This window comes from Sapajus apella, unplaced genomic scaffold (genome assembly GCF_009761245.1).
Source record: "Sapajus apella isolate SASKATOON/1434 unplaced genomic scaffold, GSC_monkey_1.0 scaffold41, whole genome shotgun sequence".
Classification (NCBI taxonomy): Eukaryota; Metazoa; Chordata; class Mammalia; order Primates; family Cebidae; genus Sapajus; species Sapajus apella.
This window is the reverse complement of record NW_022436981.1, coordinates 779,021-798,547: the sequence shown is the minus strand read 5'-3', so window position 1 is coordinate 798,547 and position 19,527 is coordinate 779,021. Positions and strand designations below refer to the sequence as shown.

At 41.7% G+C, this 19,527-nt stretch overlaps 1 protein-coding gene across 3 annotated transcripts in view; it reads right to left on the bottom strand.

Moving 5' to 3' along the window:
* Window positions 1–4,994: 4,994 nt before the first annotated feature.
* Window positions 4,995–19,527, bottom strand: part of UBR2 (ubiquitin protein ligase E3 component n-recognin 2) — a 117,257-nt gene continuing 102,724 nt past the window's right edge. For all 3 annotated transcript variants that reach the window (XM_032299421.1, XM_032299420.1, XM_032299422.1), the window contains exons 39-47: window positions 18,080–18,215; window positions 17,387–17,477; window positions 15,585–15,715; window positions 14,444–14,552; window positions 11,496–11,552; window positions 9,921–9,998; window positions 7,778–7,948; window positions 6,482–6,583; window positions 4,995–5,155 (exon numbers count right to left, since the gene is read on the bottom strand). In XM_032299421.1, the coding sequence (XP_032155312.1) occupies window positions 5,014–5,155; window positions 6,482–6,583; window positions 7,778–7,948; window positions 9,921–9,998; window positions 11,496–11,552; window positions 14,444–14,552; window positions 15,585–15,715; window positions 17,387–17,477; window positions 18,080–18,215 (1,017 nt within the window). In that variant the 3' untranslated portion in view covers window positions 4,995–5,013. The remainder of the gene's footprint in view (window positions 5,156–6,481; window positions 6,584–7,777; window positions 7,949–9,920; window positions 9,999–11,495; window positions 11,553–14,443; window positions 14,553–15,584; window positions 15,716–17,386; window positions 17,478–18,079; window positions 18,216–19,527) is intronic.

Sequence of the window (19,527 nt, the reverse complement as noted above, 5' to 3'; positions counted from 1 at the left end):
TACCCAGGCTGGAGTGCAATGGCGCGATCTCGGCTCACCGCAACCTCCGCCTCCTGGGTTCAGGCAATTCTCCTGCCTCAGCCTCCTGAGTAGCTGGGATTACAGGCATGCGCCACACCATGCCCAGCTAATGTTTTGTATTTTTAGTAGAGATGGGGTTTCACCATGTTGACCAGGATGGTCTCGATCTCTTGACCTCGTGATCCACCCGCCTCAGCCTCCCAAAGTGCTGGGATTACAGGCTTGAGCCACCGCGCCCGGCAGGACTTTTATTTTTAAAATACTCACTCCATAGTGAAGGAACAGGCGAGGACTATCCTGAATATTTGGAAAGTTGTGTGTCCTAGAATTTGTGGCCTCAGTTCCAGAACCCACAGCTTCTTTACAACATGCTTCAAGCCCAGGACTGAGCTGCCAGCAAATAAACCCTGAGTAACCTCAATATGGGTTAATAAGATTAGGTGCTGCTCTGCACGCTCCCCTGCCCCTCCTCGTCCGGGCACCTGTTATGCTAGGCCAGCAGGTTTGCAGCTTAGCCACGGGAAGTCGTGGACCAAGATGGCTGGGGCTTTTCATTCACTACTGGCTAAAAAGATGGCTCTCAATGACAGCACAGCAGCCAGCAGCACTGAGTAAGGAAGGGAAATGTGTCTGTGAAATACTATGAAGCTCCAGGGAAGACAGAGGTGCCTTCCCAGGTCTCAGTGGATAGACTGGAAGGGGAAAACATGTCAGTCCTTAACTCCTGACAGCATTTTATCCTGTCCATCACAGAGGAGTGTAAACAGCAAAGTTAGAGATTAGAGAATGCTGAGCTCTAAGGATGGCGGCAAGTGGAGGGTTAAGATATAAGGGACAACTCCTAGCTATTTACTCAAGGGAGTGAACATTCAGGTTTGCACAAAAACCTCTCCATGAATGTTTGTGGCAGTCATCACCAAAACAATCACCAAAACTCACCCAAATGCCCTTCACCTGGCAACTGCATAGAAGTCTGTACAACGGAATACTACTCAGCAACCCAAAGGAACAAGATGGAGGACTCAAATTCATTCTTTAGTGAGAGGAGCCAGACACAGAATGCTACATTCGATATGATGCCATTTATATAACGTTCTGGAAGGGGCAAAACAAAGGGAGAGAAAAACAGTGGTAGCTGGAAGCCAGGATGAGGCAAGAAGCTCACTACGAAGGGAACTTTCGGGGATGATGGAATTGTTCTATTTCTTTGTGGCTGTTAAACTGTATGCATTTGTTAAAATGTATAAAACTGTACACTAAAAATAATCTGTTTGTAAAATATACCTCAATAAATCTAACTTAAAAAATAAGGGTAGGAACAGGCCAGGCACAGTGGTTCACACCTGTAATCCTAGCACTTTGGGAGCCTGAGGTGGGAGAATCATTTGAGCCCGAGTTTGAGACCAGCCTGGGCAACATAGCGCAACGCTGTCTACAAAAAAATTACAAAACTTAGCCAGGTGTGGTGGCATGTGCCTGTAGTACCAGCTACTAGGGAGGCTGAGGTGGGAGGATTGCTCAAGCCCAGGCTGAGACTGCAGTGAACCAAGGCTGTGCCACTGCACTCCAGCTTGGGGATCCCAACAAGACCCTGTCTCTTAAAAAACAAAAACAAAAAAAACAAGCCAAGACTAGGAACAGAGGAAGGAGTGTGTCAGAAGGGGCTTCGTGAGTTCCTGAGTTCTTTAGAGAGATACTAGCGCCACTGCACTCCAGCCTGGGGGACAGAGCAAGACTCTCTCTTCAAACCAAACCACACCACACCAAAACCAACAGTAGGAACTGAGGGAGGAGCATGTTGGAGGGGCTTCATGAGTTCCTGGAACTAAACAGAAGACTAGTGAAGGGAGTAGGCTGGGAGCAGCGTTAATGACCAGGAGGCAGGGCAAGTAAAATGGAAACCTTGCTCCTTTAGTTTGATGCTCTGAAGAGGATTTCAAAAAACAGAATTCTCACGGGCAATGATTCCCCTCGACAGTGTAGCTGCCTTTCTGTGTTTCTCTCAACAGCAGAAAGTGGGGAGTGTGTAAGGACAAGGACCTCGAGATCACCAGGTAAGGATGAGCAAGAGTTTAAATCCAGACGTAGGTCTTGGAGTTCCCTGTTTCCCAGTGATTTGAGCTCCAAAATGGTCCAGAAAGGTCACGAGCTGTCATAGCTAATGAATACGAAACTTAGTCAGCTGAAATGACGCTCACACTTTCTCTGGGAAGGTCAAGATAGTTTGGCTAATGGCCGTAATTGTCACTAATAATATAAGCCTCTTAAATTTCAAGCTAATACAGATCTCCAGCTATATATGTAGCAAGGTGACATGGGGCACATTGCTGTGGCAGTTAAGTGTGTAAAATGAAACAAAGATATATGCTAACCAAAAGTAATGCCAACACCTAAAGCATTTATTTGGATATCTTTAGACTTTTTACATATGATACATTCCAAATTTTACAAGTTGTCCACAGATATTAAAGTTATAGCCAATTTATTAAACAGATATGATTTTCCCTGATATGGAAAGCATATGTTATATAAACACTTCTAACATAAACACAAAACATGCGGAACAAATCATAAAACTGACATGATTTGTTAGGTAGGAAAGACCAACTAGCTTAACACCAGAAAATAAAAAGGTGTGTGTTGCTATTTCATGAAATCCATCCTCTCCTAGGCTCTTGGATATTCTCAGAGAATGAAATCCAGAGACACCCTCTGCTAACTCCAGGCTCCTGTGAAGTTGGGCTGGAAAGCTGGAGTATTGTTATGATTTGGTGAAAATGTTTATAATCCACTTACAGAGAGAAACCTGGTCTTATTAAACTTAAGCTTGGTGAACATATGAAAAAAAGCCAAAAGAAGCTTACCTTAAAAGCTAAAGAAACTGGATGTGACAGAGGTCAAAATAAACATTATGCCACCTACAGCCCAAACAACCAGATCTTATGTATGAAGGCCAGAAAAAGGGGGAGAGGTGGATTCAAATGTGAATTTTCTTCCTACTAGTCCTACTCTCAGCTGGATGTCAGTCCCCAGCAAGAATGGTGATGGTCATCCTCCTCTCGAGCGGGGAAGGTTCCTTCACATACTACCTTGGAGAGGAATGTGGCTTCTATATTCTCACTTCTTTTAGCCTCTGGTCTAGATTTCTGACCTTCCTGCCTTACTATGGAGCATGCCTAGCGGGTAGCTGAGTGGAACAAAACCTGTAGATGTAATTCAAAGAAAACTGACTGAAAGAGTCACTTGAATTGGTTAAAAAAATCTAAGAGCCTCTAATTACTCATTTGTCCCTTAGCCCCATCTTAGGCTCAGAATTTATTCCTCACCAAGTCTTCACTCTGCATGTATCCAAGCTCTCAGCAGTCATATATCAAATGATAGCAACTGTGTGCTACATAATAATTATGAGCTATTTTGTAAGTGGCTATTGTTCTAGGAAGGCACCTCAGTAAGAACAATGTTCAAAAAGAATCAAAAGCCTGGGTGCACAGAACATCCCAGGAATGCACTAAGTGAGCCAGCAAGGAAGCAGCAGTTTTGGTTCCAGGAAATGCTGGCTGGGTGGGAGTGGGTTCTCACCATTTTTAATGTTTGACTTTAGATGATATACTCTGCCAATTTAGCCTTAGAAATAACTAGAGAATAGTACTGTCTGAAACATTAGGATATTCTAAAAGAACATGGTTAGGAAATTAGAATACTCTTTTAGAATATCCTCCTTCTATAACTTAAGCTTGGTGAACATCTGAAAGAAAGCCAAAAGCAGCTTACCTTAAAAGCTAAAGAAACTGGATGTGACAGAGGCCAAAATAAAAATTAATTATGCCAACCACAGCCCAAACAACCAGATCTTATGAATGAAGGCCTCTCATCTAGGCATTAGGATATTCTAAAAGAATATCCTAATTTTTTAATCTACATTATCCTAATTTTACTTACTAATTCTAGAAGAATATCCTAATTTTTTAGACTGTCCTAAGTTTTTGGAAAGCCCTTTGAGTTTTCTTTTTTTTTTTTTTGCCTCAAAGCCAAAAGTCTTTCCAAAAAAAAAAAAAAAAAAAAAAAAAAAAAAAAAAAAAAAACCCAACAGCCCTGAAAAACCAGCCAGCACACTAGGAAGCCACTTTTCCCCACAGGCTACTTCTGCATGAGTGTCCCCAGCTCTCCCAGTCAATGGAGAGATGGGAACACTGCACTGCCTTGAAAATCAACCACTTTGCTCCTAGGGGGTAGGGTCCTGTCAGCAGAGGGGACACCAACCCAGTCCCAGAGTTGAGTCACTGAGAGGAACCAGGAAGTATGACCCTAGAGACTTTGTTTCCTGCCTCCGTTGAATCAGCTTCAGACCCACAGTTCACCATTATCAGTAACGTGAAATATCACATAATGGCTGGGACGATGCAGTGAGATGCCCACAAAGGGGCTGGGATCCGATCTAGGAAGAGAAGCTCCTCGCTCGATCTTAAAACCCGAGACGTTATGTTTGAGGGGCACAGTAAACAGTGCAAGAAAATCTGCTGATGGAAGATGATATTCATCAGTCCTCGGAGCCAGAAACTATAAAACTGGGAAGGAAAGTTTAAATAAAGAATTTATTTCCAAATTCAGCAGAACTTTTTTTTTTTTTTTTTTTTTTTAGACCGAGTCTTGTTCTGTCGCCCAGGCTGGAGTGCGGTGTCACAACCTTGGCTCACTGCAACCTCTGCCTCCCGGGTTCAAGGGATTCTCCTGCCTCAGGCTCCTGTGTAGCCGGGATTACAGGCACACACCACCATGCCCAGCTTATTTTTGTATTTTTACTAGAGACGGGGTTTCACCATGTTGGTCAGGCTGGTCTCAAACTCCTGACACCTTGTGATCCGCCTGCCTCGGCCTCCCAAAGGGCTGGGATTACAGGCGTGAGCCTCTACGCCCGGCCAGACCTTCTTTCTTTCTTAAAAAGCCAACTGGGTTAAAAAAGATCCAAGATTGTGTTTTTTGGTGGTGCAATAATTATAACTGTTGCCAGTCAATGCCAGCCAGTGTCTGATTGGCTTCCTGTGCACGTCCAATTTCCTCGGTGACACTGTGTTGGTGCCAGAGCTTCTGAATCTTCTTGAATCGCTCATTGCATAAATGTAAAGGATTTCCCCGTCTAGAAAGAAGACACATGTCAGTCAGAATGTGTTCTGTTTATTCATCTATTGTAACCTTCCTGATTTAGGGAAGGTTACAAGTTCTTGGTTTTAGACTCCCTGCAAAATTTTGGTCTGGCAGGCGACTGTGGCTATGAACAAAAATATCAGCTCTGACCGTTTGCCAAGAGCAGGTGAAAGGGAATAAGTGCTGGCAAGAGGAGGGAAAGGTACACAAACCATACTTACCCAGAGTGAGGTAAGGGAATAGAGGGTGGTGGGGAATGAGGAGGGTCCGGGTTGAGCAGCGAAAACTACTAATTATTTGTCCATTTTGTTGGTAACATGTAAAAAGGAAAGGGCATAGAGGAGAGGGTGAAAGGAGCATTATACAAGTACAAATGTTACTCATTGATTTTGCTAAGAGTGCAAAGGAAAGGAAAGGAAAGAAAAGAAAAAATGTTTCTCAGATGCAATCTTTCAGCCACAAAGTCTCAGTGAAGCAATCAAATGTGAATAACTTCCAGGTCCGATTTAAACACAAGTATAAGCTTTGGTGGGTTCCTGCCTGGGACCAGGGCCCTGGGCACAGCCATCCTCTCACTCATTAACAGGGCTCTCCTCCTCCTAACAGCCCACGCCGAGAACAGTGGGAGACACCAGCACTGGGTGGCACATGGGCACAGCCTTGGAGTCCAGCGCCTGGGGCAGCTCATCTGCTTACCTTGCTTGGGTTTCTGGGCCTTCAACATCTGCTACTCAAGGCCGGACAGGCGTATCTATGGAGGTTAAAACTTACACCTCCTTTAGACAAAAGAGATGGTCTAAAAGAAGTTCTTTATAGTGCTTGAGGGAATTGCTGGTAGCTTATAATATACAAAAGCTACCAGAGCAGAAGTAACTTAGCCTCAAATAGTTATATTGTTCCATATGTTTTAAATCTTTGTCCCCCAGATTTTAATGTAATAAGCACATTTGTTAGCAATTAAGATTTTCTCAGACACTGGGCCTCCTCTATACAGGGCCACACAAGTCAGAGTGGGCCATCCCTGGAGTGCTCCGAGCTGGGATGAAAATTTGGCAATTCAAACCGGTTCCTTAGAGTGATAAATGGAATAAGGTTGCTCTGTCCTGTTCTCTTCCCTTACTTAACCTCATGTTCCTCGTGGCATTCTGAAGGCTAGGAAAAGAACACCAAACCAGGCAGCAGGGCACCCTCCCTGAAGACTCCACAGGTAACACAACCACCTCTTCCAGAACCACCTCAGCCCTCCGCCCTCAGGACGTCACCAATTACTGAAGGGCTCTGCAGGCCTCGAATCAGCTAACTCAGGATGGGTCCTTACCTGAGTCCGTGGTCGGTCTCCCCATAGTCATCAAGGTAAGGAGGAGAATAAAAACAGCCTTTGGTTTTGCCAGCTAAAAATAGCACCTGACACTCCCGTACTCTGTAGAGAGAGCATTCGTACATTACAGAGTTACACATTAGTAACCAATGTCTGTATTCAGTTCCAAATAGAATGAAGTCTTACAGTACTGATATTTTAACCACTATATAGGGAAGTTATCCATTAAAAAACTGTGGGCAAATTAGGAATTAGGTTGAATCGAGACACATTTTTGTGTCCCCTGATCCCTTTGAGAGACTTACCTGTTTCTGGCATTAACAGTTCAGCTCAATTAAACAAATAATTATTGAGGACCTCCTATGTGTAAGAACTTGTCAAGGTACTGGGGTGATGACTAAAGTACAGATACAATCAATGCTCCAGAGGAGCTCACACTCATGTCATGTCACTGCTTCAAACCCTGAAATGGCTTCCACCTCCCCAGAGATGTCACCAGCACACAGCAGGCCCCTGGATTCTTTCACCTGTGCACAACACTCCAGTGACACGAGCCTCCTTGCCCTGAGCGGGCAGGCACATTTCTACCCCAGCAACTGTGCACGAGCCCCTCCCTGCCTAGAATGTTCTCCCACTTCTTTAGGTCTTTACTCAGAAGTCATGCTCTTAGGAAGCCTTCCCTGATCTACTAAAATTAAATCTCGCATTTAGCTCCACAGCCGCCATTTCATATTCCCCTCTGTGCTTTACTTTTCTCCTTGGCCTATAGCGCTATCTACCTAAATTCTTCTCAGTCTTGCTTATCTTCTCTCTCATTAGAAAATGAGCTCCATCCATGAGGGCAGAGACCTTTGTCTGCACTGTGGGCGACTGCATTCTCAATGCCTAGTACCTGGTAGTCACTAAGCACAGGCTGACCTTCAGAACTGTGATAATATATATGAATGGAGGTAAAATCCAAAAGCCATGAAGACACAACAGATAAAATAATTCTGACTGGATTGGACAGAAAATCGGGAAGTTTCACGTTAGAGGGAGACATGAAGAAAGTAGAACAGAACTGTCGCCTGGGGCGGGGGGCAGAGGAGTGGGAATGATGATAATGAAAGAACCAATACAGAGTTGGCATGGGCCAGATGTGAGATGTGAGGAGACGAGGATCTCCATGTTTCTCCAACAAATCAAACACAGAACAGTGGTCTCAAAACTCTTGGTAATATAGTAGTTTCTTGTGACACCTCAACAGTCAGATACTGAGGCAGATCCAAAGCTAAAAAGCCCCCTGCAGGTCCTTACCTCAGGAAGATGCCCACCCCAGAGCCGCAGGAGTAGGTGTGAGCTGTGCAGGCTCCTACATCCTCCCCCTCCAGTTCAGTCTGGCAGCAGTAACTCTGGGAGCACAGCAGTGATCCACACACAAGGCACAGAGTTGGGGCTCTGCTCTTATCACCACCTGATTTGGGGCACCTTTAAGGGACAAAAAACCCATGAGTCATTGCTCTAAAGAGTGGCTAAAGAGCTAGTGATGAAAAAACCAGCCCAGAAAAGAATTCTGCGGTGTCAAGTAGAACCAAAGAAGCATATATCCTACAGTCTACGCCAATTTATTCCTAGAATCAGGAATAGGAAACACCCTGCACATGTACACAAAGACTATGTGCTGGAAACAAAGAATCAACAAGTGGAGAAAAAAAGTAAAATCATCAATAGAAGAAAAAGATAAATCGTGCCATTGTCATACAATAAAATACTATAGAGCCCTGAAAAATCAATAAAGTTATACATGTCAAGACAGACAAATCTTAGAAACAATGCTGAGTGAATGCAAAATCGGTTGGGTGCCATGGCTCACATCTATAATCCCAGTCCTTTGGGAGGCGAAGGCATGTCAGGAGTTCAAGGCTAGCCTGACCAATATGGTGACACTCCTTCTCTACTAAAAATACAAAAATTAGCCAGGCATGGTGGTGTGTGCCTGTAGTCCCAGCTACTTGGGTGGCTGAGAGAGGAGAATCAGTTGAACCTGGGAGGCAGAGGTTGCTGTGATCCAAGATCATACCACTGCACTCCAGCCTGGGCGGCAAGAACAAAACTCCATCTCAGAAACAAAACAAAAACATGCAAAATAATATAATATATGCTGCTTAGGAATAGAAACCTATGTAGTTAATGTATAGGAGTGGAAAGCTTAATATTCCATTTAGAATAATAGGTATCTTCAGAGGGAGGACGAAGAGGCAACAAAGAAGACACAGCTGGGGAGATGCAACTTTCTAGGTAATGTTTAAGTTCCTACATTGTTAAATTCTTTTTTTTTTTTTCTTGAGACAAGGTCTCCCTGTCACCCAGGCTGGAGTGCAGTGGCACCATCATGGCTAACTGCAGCCTCCACCTCCTGGGCTCAAGTGATCCTCCCACCTCTGTCTCCCATATTATATTGTTCTTCATGCTGCTTGTATGTTAAACATTTAACACTATATTAAAAATTACTCCCGGGTGCAGTGGCTTACGCCTGTAATCCCAGCACTCTGGAAGGTGACGGTGAGTCAATAACTTGAGGTTAGGAGTTTGAGACCAGCCTGGCCGACATGGTGAAATTCTGTCTCTACTAAAAATACAAAAATTAGCTGAGTGTTGTGGTGTGTGCCTATAATCCCAGCTACTCAGGAGGCTGAGGTACGAGAGTCACTACAATCTGGGAGGTGGAGGTTGCAGTGAGCCAAGGTTGCACTACTGCCCTCCATCCCTGGGTGACAGAGCAAGACTTGGTCTCAAAAAACAAAACAAAACAAAACAAAACAAAATTACTAAGGGCTGTTATTGCTTTAAGCACAATTATTATTTAGATAAACACTCACGAATCAAATTTGCTTCTCCTGCTCCCATTGTATGACTTATTCTGAAACATAGTGAAATGATGCTTTTATAAGTTACACAGTACAGAGTACTACAGATGTGATTCTTTCTTTTTTTTTTGAGATGGAGTTTTGCCCTTTGATCTTGTCACCCAGGCTGGAGTGCAATAGCTCGATCTTGGCTCACTGCAACCTCTGCCTCCTGGATTCAAATGATTCTCCTGCCTCGGCCTCCCGAGTGGCTGTGATTACAGGTGCCCACCACCACGTCTGGCTAATTTTGTATTTTTAGAAGAGATAGGGTTTCACCATGTTGGCCAGGCTGGTCTCGAACTCCTGACCTCAGGTGATCCACCCACCTTGGCCTCCCAAAGTGCTGGGATTACAGGCATAAGCCACCAAGCCTGGCCAAGTTTCTTTTTTTTTTTTCCCCCTTTTTCTCCTTCCCCCCTCTCATAAAGTACTAAAGATGTTATGATTTTTCTACTCAAACAAAACAAAGAACAACAACAAAATCCTTCAAGTTCTTTGTAGAGAGGTGTTTCCAGTGGCAGGGAATGTTCAATGCTAATAGCAAAACTTACGAGAAATTGGATGCTTGATTAATGAGGCTGCTGTAATCCTCTGGAAGGTCTATTAATTTGTTAGATTCTCTTGGATATCTGAAAACAAGGGAAAAATTAAAAAATGCTCCATTAATTAAGGTCATATTATATTATGAGGCACTTCATGTGCACACCTGCCTAGCCTGGGCAACACAGCGGGGCCTTTCACTACTTTATCTATTGGCAAGATAAGAAATGGAGTTAAACTGAAGGGTGGATTATTTTAGACAGGAGTTCTTAATCACACCAAAATCACTTGGGGAATTTTGAAGGGATTCGCTAGGGCTCTAACTTTAGAGAAATTACAATTCAGTAGGTAGTGGCCTGGGTATTTTTTCAAAAGTTCCCAAGGTTATTCTGATGTATACTTCTGGTTGAGGATTATTGTTACGTTTATTAAGAGTTTTCTGAGGTCAGAGTGGAATCACATGAAATTGGTGATATTCAACCATTTCTGACTTATAAAAGCTGACATTTCATGTGGTCCAACTAATAAAATTGGGGTGTTATTTCTGGATGTGTAAAAGTAACAAACAGGACAGATAATCTCCTCTAGTCTTCTGACTTTTATGGATGATGTACTTACCAGAACCAAGAGATAGAGGTTGAGTATTCCTTATCTGAAATGCTCAGGACCAGAGTGCTTTGGGTTTTGAATTTTTTTGGAGTTTGGAATATTTGCATTACTTCTATTTGGATTCTATAGAAAAGCACGCTCTACCATATCATAACAAATGCATCTCAATTGTTAATCCAGGTTGAGTATCTCTAATCTTAAAACCTGCAATCTGAAATGCTCCAGAATTGGAAACTGTTTTTTGTTTTTAAAGATGGGGTTTCACCATGGTGGCCAGGCTGGTCTTGAACTCCTGACCTCAGGTGATCCACCCACCTCAGCCTCCCAAAGTGCTAGGATTACAGGCGTGAGCCACTGCACCCGGCTGGAAACTTTTTGAGTGCCAAGATGATGCTCAAAGGAATGCTCATGGGAACATTCTGAATTTCAGATGTTTGGATTAGAGATGCTTGATCTGTATAACAACAATTGAGACACATTTTGTTAGGATCTGGTAGAGCATACTTTACTACAGAATCAGAATAGAATTAATGTAAAAAGAAATGAAGAAAAAGCGACGATTAAGAAGTGACTGGCCATGTGACTGATAGGTATTGAAGGTGAGTGGCAAGCATGTGGAGCCTCATTATTTCACTCTTCATACTTCTGGAGAGCTTTCCCATAATGAAAGATAGAAAAAAAATAGAGCTAAGAGAAACCTAGGCGATGCTTTATAGTTTTTTAGAGCAAATATTCTAAAATATAATAACTTGGTAATTTGCTTCCTCTGCCAAGAATAATGTAGTATATTTATGTTCATAATTCTGACTTTCACAGACTCTCATCATTACATTAAGAAAAAAAATAAAGGCAACATATCTTAACCTTTTGGAATCACTGAGGGCTTGAGAAGTTAGTTTCTGAAGGAATACAGCATTTATGTCCTGATTCCACCCTTTCTCCCACCCCAATCAAGTTTTTGAGGATCTTTAACTTACCTTATAGCATCTCTTTCACCTTCTAGATATCTTTTAACTTCACTGTTATGACACCAACTTTAATGAAAACAGAGGTGGAAAAACGCAACACAATTTTACTTTTAAAGGGTTAGAACCAGAATTTTTTCCCCTCCATAGCCAATAAGAGGAAAATAATATTCTTAACCTATTTACTTCATCAAAAGAAACCTGGAGAAATACTATTTTGACTACAACCTTTAAAATCAGGAGAATATTTTCTAAAAGTAAGAATGCTTAATATATTAAAAATTGTGGCTATAAACATCATTATCTTACTAATTTGGATACTCTAGAAAAACTAGTCTATATTAACCTATATTAATGCCAAGTTAACATTATCTGGAGCTAAAACATTCATATTAAAAATAAAACTTTTTTGGCCAGTTGCTCACACCTGTAATCCTTGCACTTTGGGAGGCTGAGGCAGGGAGATTAAAGATTACCTGAGCTCAGGAGTTCGAGACCAGCCTGGGCAACATGGCAAAAGCCCTTCTCTACAAAAAATACAAAAACTAGCTGGGTGTGGTGGCACGTGCCTGTAGTCCCAGCTACTTGGGAAGCTGAGGTGGGAGGACTGCTTGAGCCCAGGAGGATTAGCTGTGACTGTGCCACTGCACTCAAGCCTGGGTGACAGAGATGACACATGTGGAAAAATACATGTAACATTAAAATGACCATGTTAATCACTTGCAAGTCGAATGTTCTGTAGCACTAAGTACATTCATATTGTGCAACCAGCACCACTATCCATTTCCAGAACTTCTTCATCTTTCTCAACTGAAACTCAGTACTCATTAAATGCGAAATTCCTTCTCCCAGTCCCTGGCTGCCACCATTTTTCTTTCTGTTTGTAGGAATCTGACTGCTCTAAGTACCTCACTGAAGTGGAATCATACAGTTTGTATCCTTTTGTGACAGGCTTATTTCACTTGGCACACATCCTCAAGGTTCATCCATGTTGTAGCATGTATCAGAATTTCCTTTACTTTTCTGAGACAGAGTCTTGCTCTGTCACTCAGGCTGGAGTGCAATGGTGCAATCTTGGCTCACTGCAACCTCTGCCTCCCAGGTTCAAGCAATTCTCCTGCCTCAGCCTCCCAAGTAGCTGGGACTACAAGCGTGCGCCACCACACGTGACCTACTTTTAAGACTAAATAATATTCCATTATGCGTATGTACACACACCACATTTTTTGCTTCCATTCATCTGTTGATGGACATCTGGGTTGTTTCCACCTTTTGGCTACTGTGAATAATGCTGCTGTAAACATGGGTGTATAATAATGTGGATGTGAGTTCCTGCTTTCAGTTATTTTGTAATCTGTGCCTAAAAGTGGAATTGCTGGATCATAAGGTAATTTTATGTTTATCTTTTTGAGGAACTGTCATGCTGTTTTCCATAGTGGCTCTATCATTTTCCATATCCCATGCACAAAGATACCAATTTTTCCACATCCTTGTTAACACTTGTTATTTTCTTTTTTAAAAGAAATAATGGCCCATCTACTGGGTGTGAAGTGGTATCTTACTGTGATTTCTGCAGTGACTAGTGATGTTGAGCATCGTTTCATGTGTTTTTTTTGGCTATTAGTATATCTTCTTTGGAGAAATGCCTATTCGAGTCCTTTGCCTATTTTTTAATCTTTTTTTGTTGTTGTCGTCAAGTTGTAGGAATTCTGGATACATATAGTCTGGATTTTTTCTTTTGATACAGGGTCTTGATCTGTCATCCAGGCTATAGTGGTGTGGCACACAGCTCACTGTAGCCTCGAACTTCAGGGCTCAAGTGATCCTCCCACTTCAGTCTCCTGACAGGTGCACGTCACCATGCTTGGCTAATTTTTAAATTTTTTGTAGAGGTGGGGGTCTCCCCATGTTACCCAGGCTGGTCTTGAACTGCTGGGCTCAAGTGATCCTCCCACCTCTGCCTCCCAAAGTGCGGGGATTACAGGGGTGAGCCACTGTGCCTGGCCTATTCTGGATATTAGTTCCTTATCATATACATGGTTTGCAAATATTTTCCCCCATTTTGTGGACAGAACAGCCATATATTTAACTCAGTCACTAACTTGACATGATTGACAGGCCAATTTCTCTAGACTTCACAGTTTTCTCAAACATAAAATTGAGGGTACTGGACTAGCTAGCCTTAAGTGTTTTCTCAGCTTTAAAAATCTATGAAAAACTGAGTGTGATGGCATGTGCCTGTAGTCCCAGCTACTCAGGAGGGAGGCTGAGGTGGGAAGACTATCTCAGCCCAGGAGTTCAAAGGCGGCAGTCAGGAAAAAAATGGCAAAACCCTGTCTTTTAAAAACAAAAAACCTATGGAAGAAAGCCCTTAACAAGTAAGTTCATGTAAGGAAATAAACATTTCTACCACTATTCCCCTTCCATGGATATTTGTTTATGCTATTCACTAACTTGGCCAAAATTTTACCGAAAAGCCAGATCCTTAGCTAAAAAGGGCCTACTCATAAGCCAGGTGCAGTGGCTCATGCCTGTAATCCCAGCACTTCGGGAGGCTGAGGTGGGTGGATCATTTGAGGTCAGGAGTTCAAGACCAGCCTGACCAACATGGTGAAACCACATCTCTACTAAAAATACAAAAAAAATTAGCCAGGTGTGGTGGTGTATGCCTGCAATTCTAGCTACTCAGGAGGCTGAGGCAGGAGGATTGCTTGAACCCAGGGGATGGAGGTTGGAGGTTGCACTGAGCCGAGACTGCACTACTGCACTCCAGCCTGGGTGACAGAGCAAGACTCTGTCTCAAAAAAAAAAAAAAAAAAAAGGCCTACTTATTACAGCTTGAGTTATTTGTGTTGAATTCTATCAGGATCGCTATTTGAGAATTTTGCTAGGAATGTGATAACTAAAGTTTGGTTCCATAGAACTATTTAATACAACGAAGAAAAGTGTATAATCATTACCTTTCAATCAGTGAATTCATTATCTCACTATTTTCTTGAAAAAGGCAAATGAGGTTGCTTGGTAGGGAAAGATAGTTACATAAATGTTCAAAATGGCTTGTTCCAGGAACTGCAAATGAAGAACAAGAAAAGAGTGCATATAACTAAGAGCATGTTCCGAATGAGAGTTAAGCAATAGCAGAGCTGAAAAAAAAAGGATGAAAGAATTCAAATCTGCCAGGTACGTAACCTGTAGGAAGTCAACAGAATGACATGTGGAAGGAATCCATGGAAAATGGCACAATGCATAGAGTGCAGTCAGGCGACTGGTCCCAATGTCTTGGTGTCTCAGCTTTATCATTTGTAAAATTGTGTGCCTGCACAATCTATTGCACAGGGTTATTGTGAACATTAAATGATAAAAATAATGTATGGGGGTTCTGGAAAAGGACCAAGCAATACATAAATACAAGATGGTTTTACCATGAGACATGGATTTAAATACCAACTCTAATCATCACTGCAAATAATATGGAAGACTAAACTCTTTATATGATTCCGGGGCAACTAACTGAATGGAAATGCCAGTCAACACACTTCCAGAGAATAGCACTGCATCCAGGCACCGTATGGCCAGGGCCAGGCACCGTGAGAATACAGAGATACAGTCAAGTCCACCTTTATGAAATGAATGAAAACAGGACATGGAAAACAACTATGAAAGAGCAAATCAATTCCCACATTAAAATCAGATTTATGTGCAATGAATTATGGGTATGCTAAATTAACACTATGCATGTTTCAAGTTAAAAATCACTTGAAATTGTCAGTTTTCACCTTTTCAAATCTGAGAAGGCTTGTTTATGAATAGTATATAATTGAACATTTTAACATCTGAAAGCAAAACTAAGATCTTTACGGAAGAAGTGCTTTGCAGGTGTAAAAACATTTACACAGAAGTTTAACAGTCATTTGCTGAGACCCAAACAAAAGGAGACATATACATAAACATATGTTTTATTCTATAAATGTGTACATCACCATAGTCAATTAGCTATGCTTTGAACTTTTAGTCAATTTTCATTTTTGCAAGTGATCTTTATATTTGCTGAAGTAAAGGATTACAAACTATTCCTACATTTTGAAAGAAAGTATAAATTACCTTGAATATCGGGTGGGGAAGGAACGCCATTTAAGTAATGAAAAAACAAAGCAGAACACTTCAGGAAAGGCATGATTCCAGCTCTGACACTCCTCCACAGATGCCAGCCAGATGGTATTTCTTTCAAGGCACTAAAAAAAAAAAAAAAAAAAGACTACTGGGAAATCTAAGAAAAGGTCACCGTACTAATAACATAGAGTGAAAACAGAGTTGACGGTCGTTTGGAACTGATGGCATGTATGCTTAAAAAGAGTGGGTTAATAGGCAAGTAGTTGCATGTTACTGTAGGATTCCAGGTGTAAGTGGTGACACAGCCTCCAATGCTGTTACTAAAATTTATCAAACTAATATAGTAACGTAAAGAGAAAATGTGGAAAATGAAAAGTTGTCTAGGATGGACTCAAACTACTGGGTTCAAGCAATCCTCCTACCTCAGCCTCTCGAGCAGCTGGGACTACAGGACATGCCACTGCACCCAGCTCTTATAAGCCACATTTTAAATAGATTTGTAATATTTTGGAACACATCCATCACTATCTATATCAAACTATTCCCCTGCAAACACTTAGACTGCTTTCAATTCTTTGTTAATATAAATAACTTCAGAGTGTACATCTTTTTCTTTTTGAGACAAGGTCTCACTTTGTTGTCGAGTCTGGAGTGCAGTGGTGCGATGATGGCTCACTGAAGCTTTCACTGCCCTGGGTGATCTGGCTACTTCAACTTCCTGAGAAGACGGGACTACAGGCACATGCCACCATGCCCGGCTAATTTTTGTATTTTTTGTTTCGCCATGTTGGCCAGGCTGGTCTCGAATGCCTGGGCTCAAGCAATCTGCCGGACTATAGTCTTGAGCCATGGCACCTGGCTGGAGTGTCCATCTTTATATGCCTATATGGTTTTTTTCTATGTGTTGAATTATTTTGTTAACGTAGGTTCTCAGAAATGGGATACTTTAGTCAAAAAATGGATATTTTAATAATTCTTGACTTGACAGATTTTTTTTTTTTTTTTTTTAGACAGAGTCTTGCTCTGTCACCAGGCTGGAGTGCAGTGGTGTGATCTTGGCTCACTGCAACCTCTGCCTCCCAGGTTCAAGTGATCCTCCTGCCTCAGCCTCCTGAGTAGCTGGGACTACAGGTGCCTGCCACCACACCCAGCTAATTTTTGTATTTTTAGTAGAGACAGGGTTTCCACATATTGGTCAGGCTGGTCTCGAGCTCCTGACCTTGTGATCTACCTGCCTCAGCCTCCCAAAGTGCTGGGATTACAGGTGTGAGCCACCGCGCCCAGCCTACAAGTTCTTGATATATACTGTTGAAAGCTAAGCAAACCACTGAATTGCTATTTGTAGCAAATCATGACTCTAACCATACATGAAATTCTAATAATTTCATTTTATTCCTGCCACTACTGAATATTACCTTAAGAACAAATTATGTCAATTTAATTTGCAGTTTTAAATTCCCATTCCCAATGAGACAACATAAGTTGTAGAACAGCAACTTTCCAAAGTACATTTGATTTAGCCTCTAGTCTGTGTCAGATCCTCTGAGCAAATGAAGGGTTCCACAGCCAAATAAATGTGGGAAGCTCTGCATATCATCACCTTTCTCCCAGATTTCTAATTATGTTAGTATATGAACAGCTCAGACAAGTCCTGCAGATCACTCCACATCTTTTTTTAAAAATATGTCAACAGACAACAATTTCCCCGAATTAACAAACGAATTCCTTTCTTATGCTATCATCATTTAGCAATATTTAGGGAAACGTGTATTATATAAAGACAACTAACTCACCTTCCCGTATACTGGTGAAGTGTTTTATACAAAGCAAGAACTGCTGATTCTTCTTCACAAGTGGGATTTTCTTGATCCATGCCATTCTCTTCTGAAAGATAAGGAAATACTAGTACTCTGTATTTTCCAGTTAAGTGTTGTCAAAAGGACTGAAGACAGTAAGCATGCAAACATATTCATAAACTCACATATAACATGAAATATTCCCAGAAAACATGCAAAATTTTAATCCCTCAAGTGGGAGCACAGCACTGATCTCCATCAAACCAAACAGCCAGCTGGCATGTTTTAAGTAAAATCAAATAAACATATTGTCTTAAAGTATATGAAAAACAGGAATTTTGAATGTAAAACATAATTTAATGATGAACTCGTGGGCATTAACAAATGTAAGTTAAAAATAAAACTGGCAATCTAAAACATAAGATTCTAATCGATTTAATTACTATCCTACACATTACTGAACTTATAAAATTAAAAAAAAAAAATAGAAACATTCACATTACCAGGAAATTTCAATAGGCGAAAGAAATGTTTCAAAACTTTTCATATGAGGATACACAGGATAAAGCAGCCTAATTATAATTCATCTATTATTTTTATCCAAATATCTTTTCCTCTAATACTTTTTTTTCTTAAACTCTGAAAACCCAAGTATTTCCTTCAAGAAGCTGACAAAAAGGCAAGATTTACCTGTACATGAGGTAAGTAAGATCTGTATGATGTGTGCCATAGTAACCAGATGGAAAATGTGAAGGTCTCCAGTGCCAAGGCTGATCCCTGAAAAATCCTGACACTGCAACGCAGGGAAGGCGAGCACCATGCCCACCTAGGCATCAAACACAGGACATCAGACAGATCGCCCTTCCTTTCACTGCTAAGCATATGTCCATCTTCTTACTTTTACTTCTGTTTTGATTTTTTTTAAGACAGATTCTCACTCTGTTGCCCAGGGTGGAGTGCAGTGGCGTAACCTCAGTTCACTGTAACCTCCACCACCTGGGTTCAAGTGATTCTCCTGTCTCAGCATCCTGAGTAGCTGGGATTACAGGCATGCATCATCATGCCCGACTTTTTGTAATTTTAGTAGAGTCAGGGTTTCACCGCATTGGCCAGGCTGGTCTCAAACTCCTGACCTCAGGTGAACTGCCTGCCCTGGCCTCCCAAAGTGCTGGGATTATAGGCGTGAGCCACCACACCCAGCCACATTTCCATTTTCTTACTGTGATCTCTCCTGAGTTCAGCTTCTCCCTTTAAGAAATCTTTGCTCTTAAAGAAAGGGTGTACATATTAGAAAATCCAACAGGACTGGCTACATGAAAAGACTTAAGAGTTACAGGACTCTTGGTGGGCACTATGACTTCATTAATCCAGTAGGTCCCCTATACATAGCTTACTGTTAATAATAATAAAAACAACATTTGAACTCTTTCCAGGGAGTAGGCACTTGAAAAAACATGGGTTTTGGACGCACAAAGATCTAGATATGAATCCTACCTCCTCCTCTTCTGAGCTTTTTTACACAAATTTACTCTGATCAGGCCTCAGTTTTCCTACTGGTGAACTAGAGATAATACGTTCGTGTAAACAGTAGAGATGTAAGTGTGAATGTACGTAAAAGCTGACGGGTGCACAAATGCTAGCTTTAGCTTTGTTGGCCTCTTGCTAGCTGTATGGCAGTATAAGTGGTGGTGGTATTAGTCGCAGCAATGAGAACAGTAATAGCCAGCATTTATTAGGAATATATTGCTCTAAGTGCTTTACATGGATTAACTCATTGAGTTCTGACATAGTCATATGAAGTAGGCACTAACCAACTTAAAAGGCGCAGAATCTGAGATCCAGAGAAGGGGACAGCACTTGGGGCTGCTGGGTGTGGTGGCATACTCTGTATCCTGTGCAAGGGAACCCAGTTGAGGTGGGGCTGAAATTTGGTCACCCACTATTTGGATAGCTGTGTGTCTTAGCACCAGGATGTACCGGCTCAGAAGATGTACCTTTCCCTGAATTATAAGGGGGTGTCTGCTGCTAAGTAGTGTGGCCACAGGGCTGTATCTGCCAGATTTTCAACAAAATGTACAAAAGCACTGTATGGGCCAGCAGCAGGGCTTCTGGTTTTTTTTTTTTTTTTTTTTTTTTTT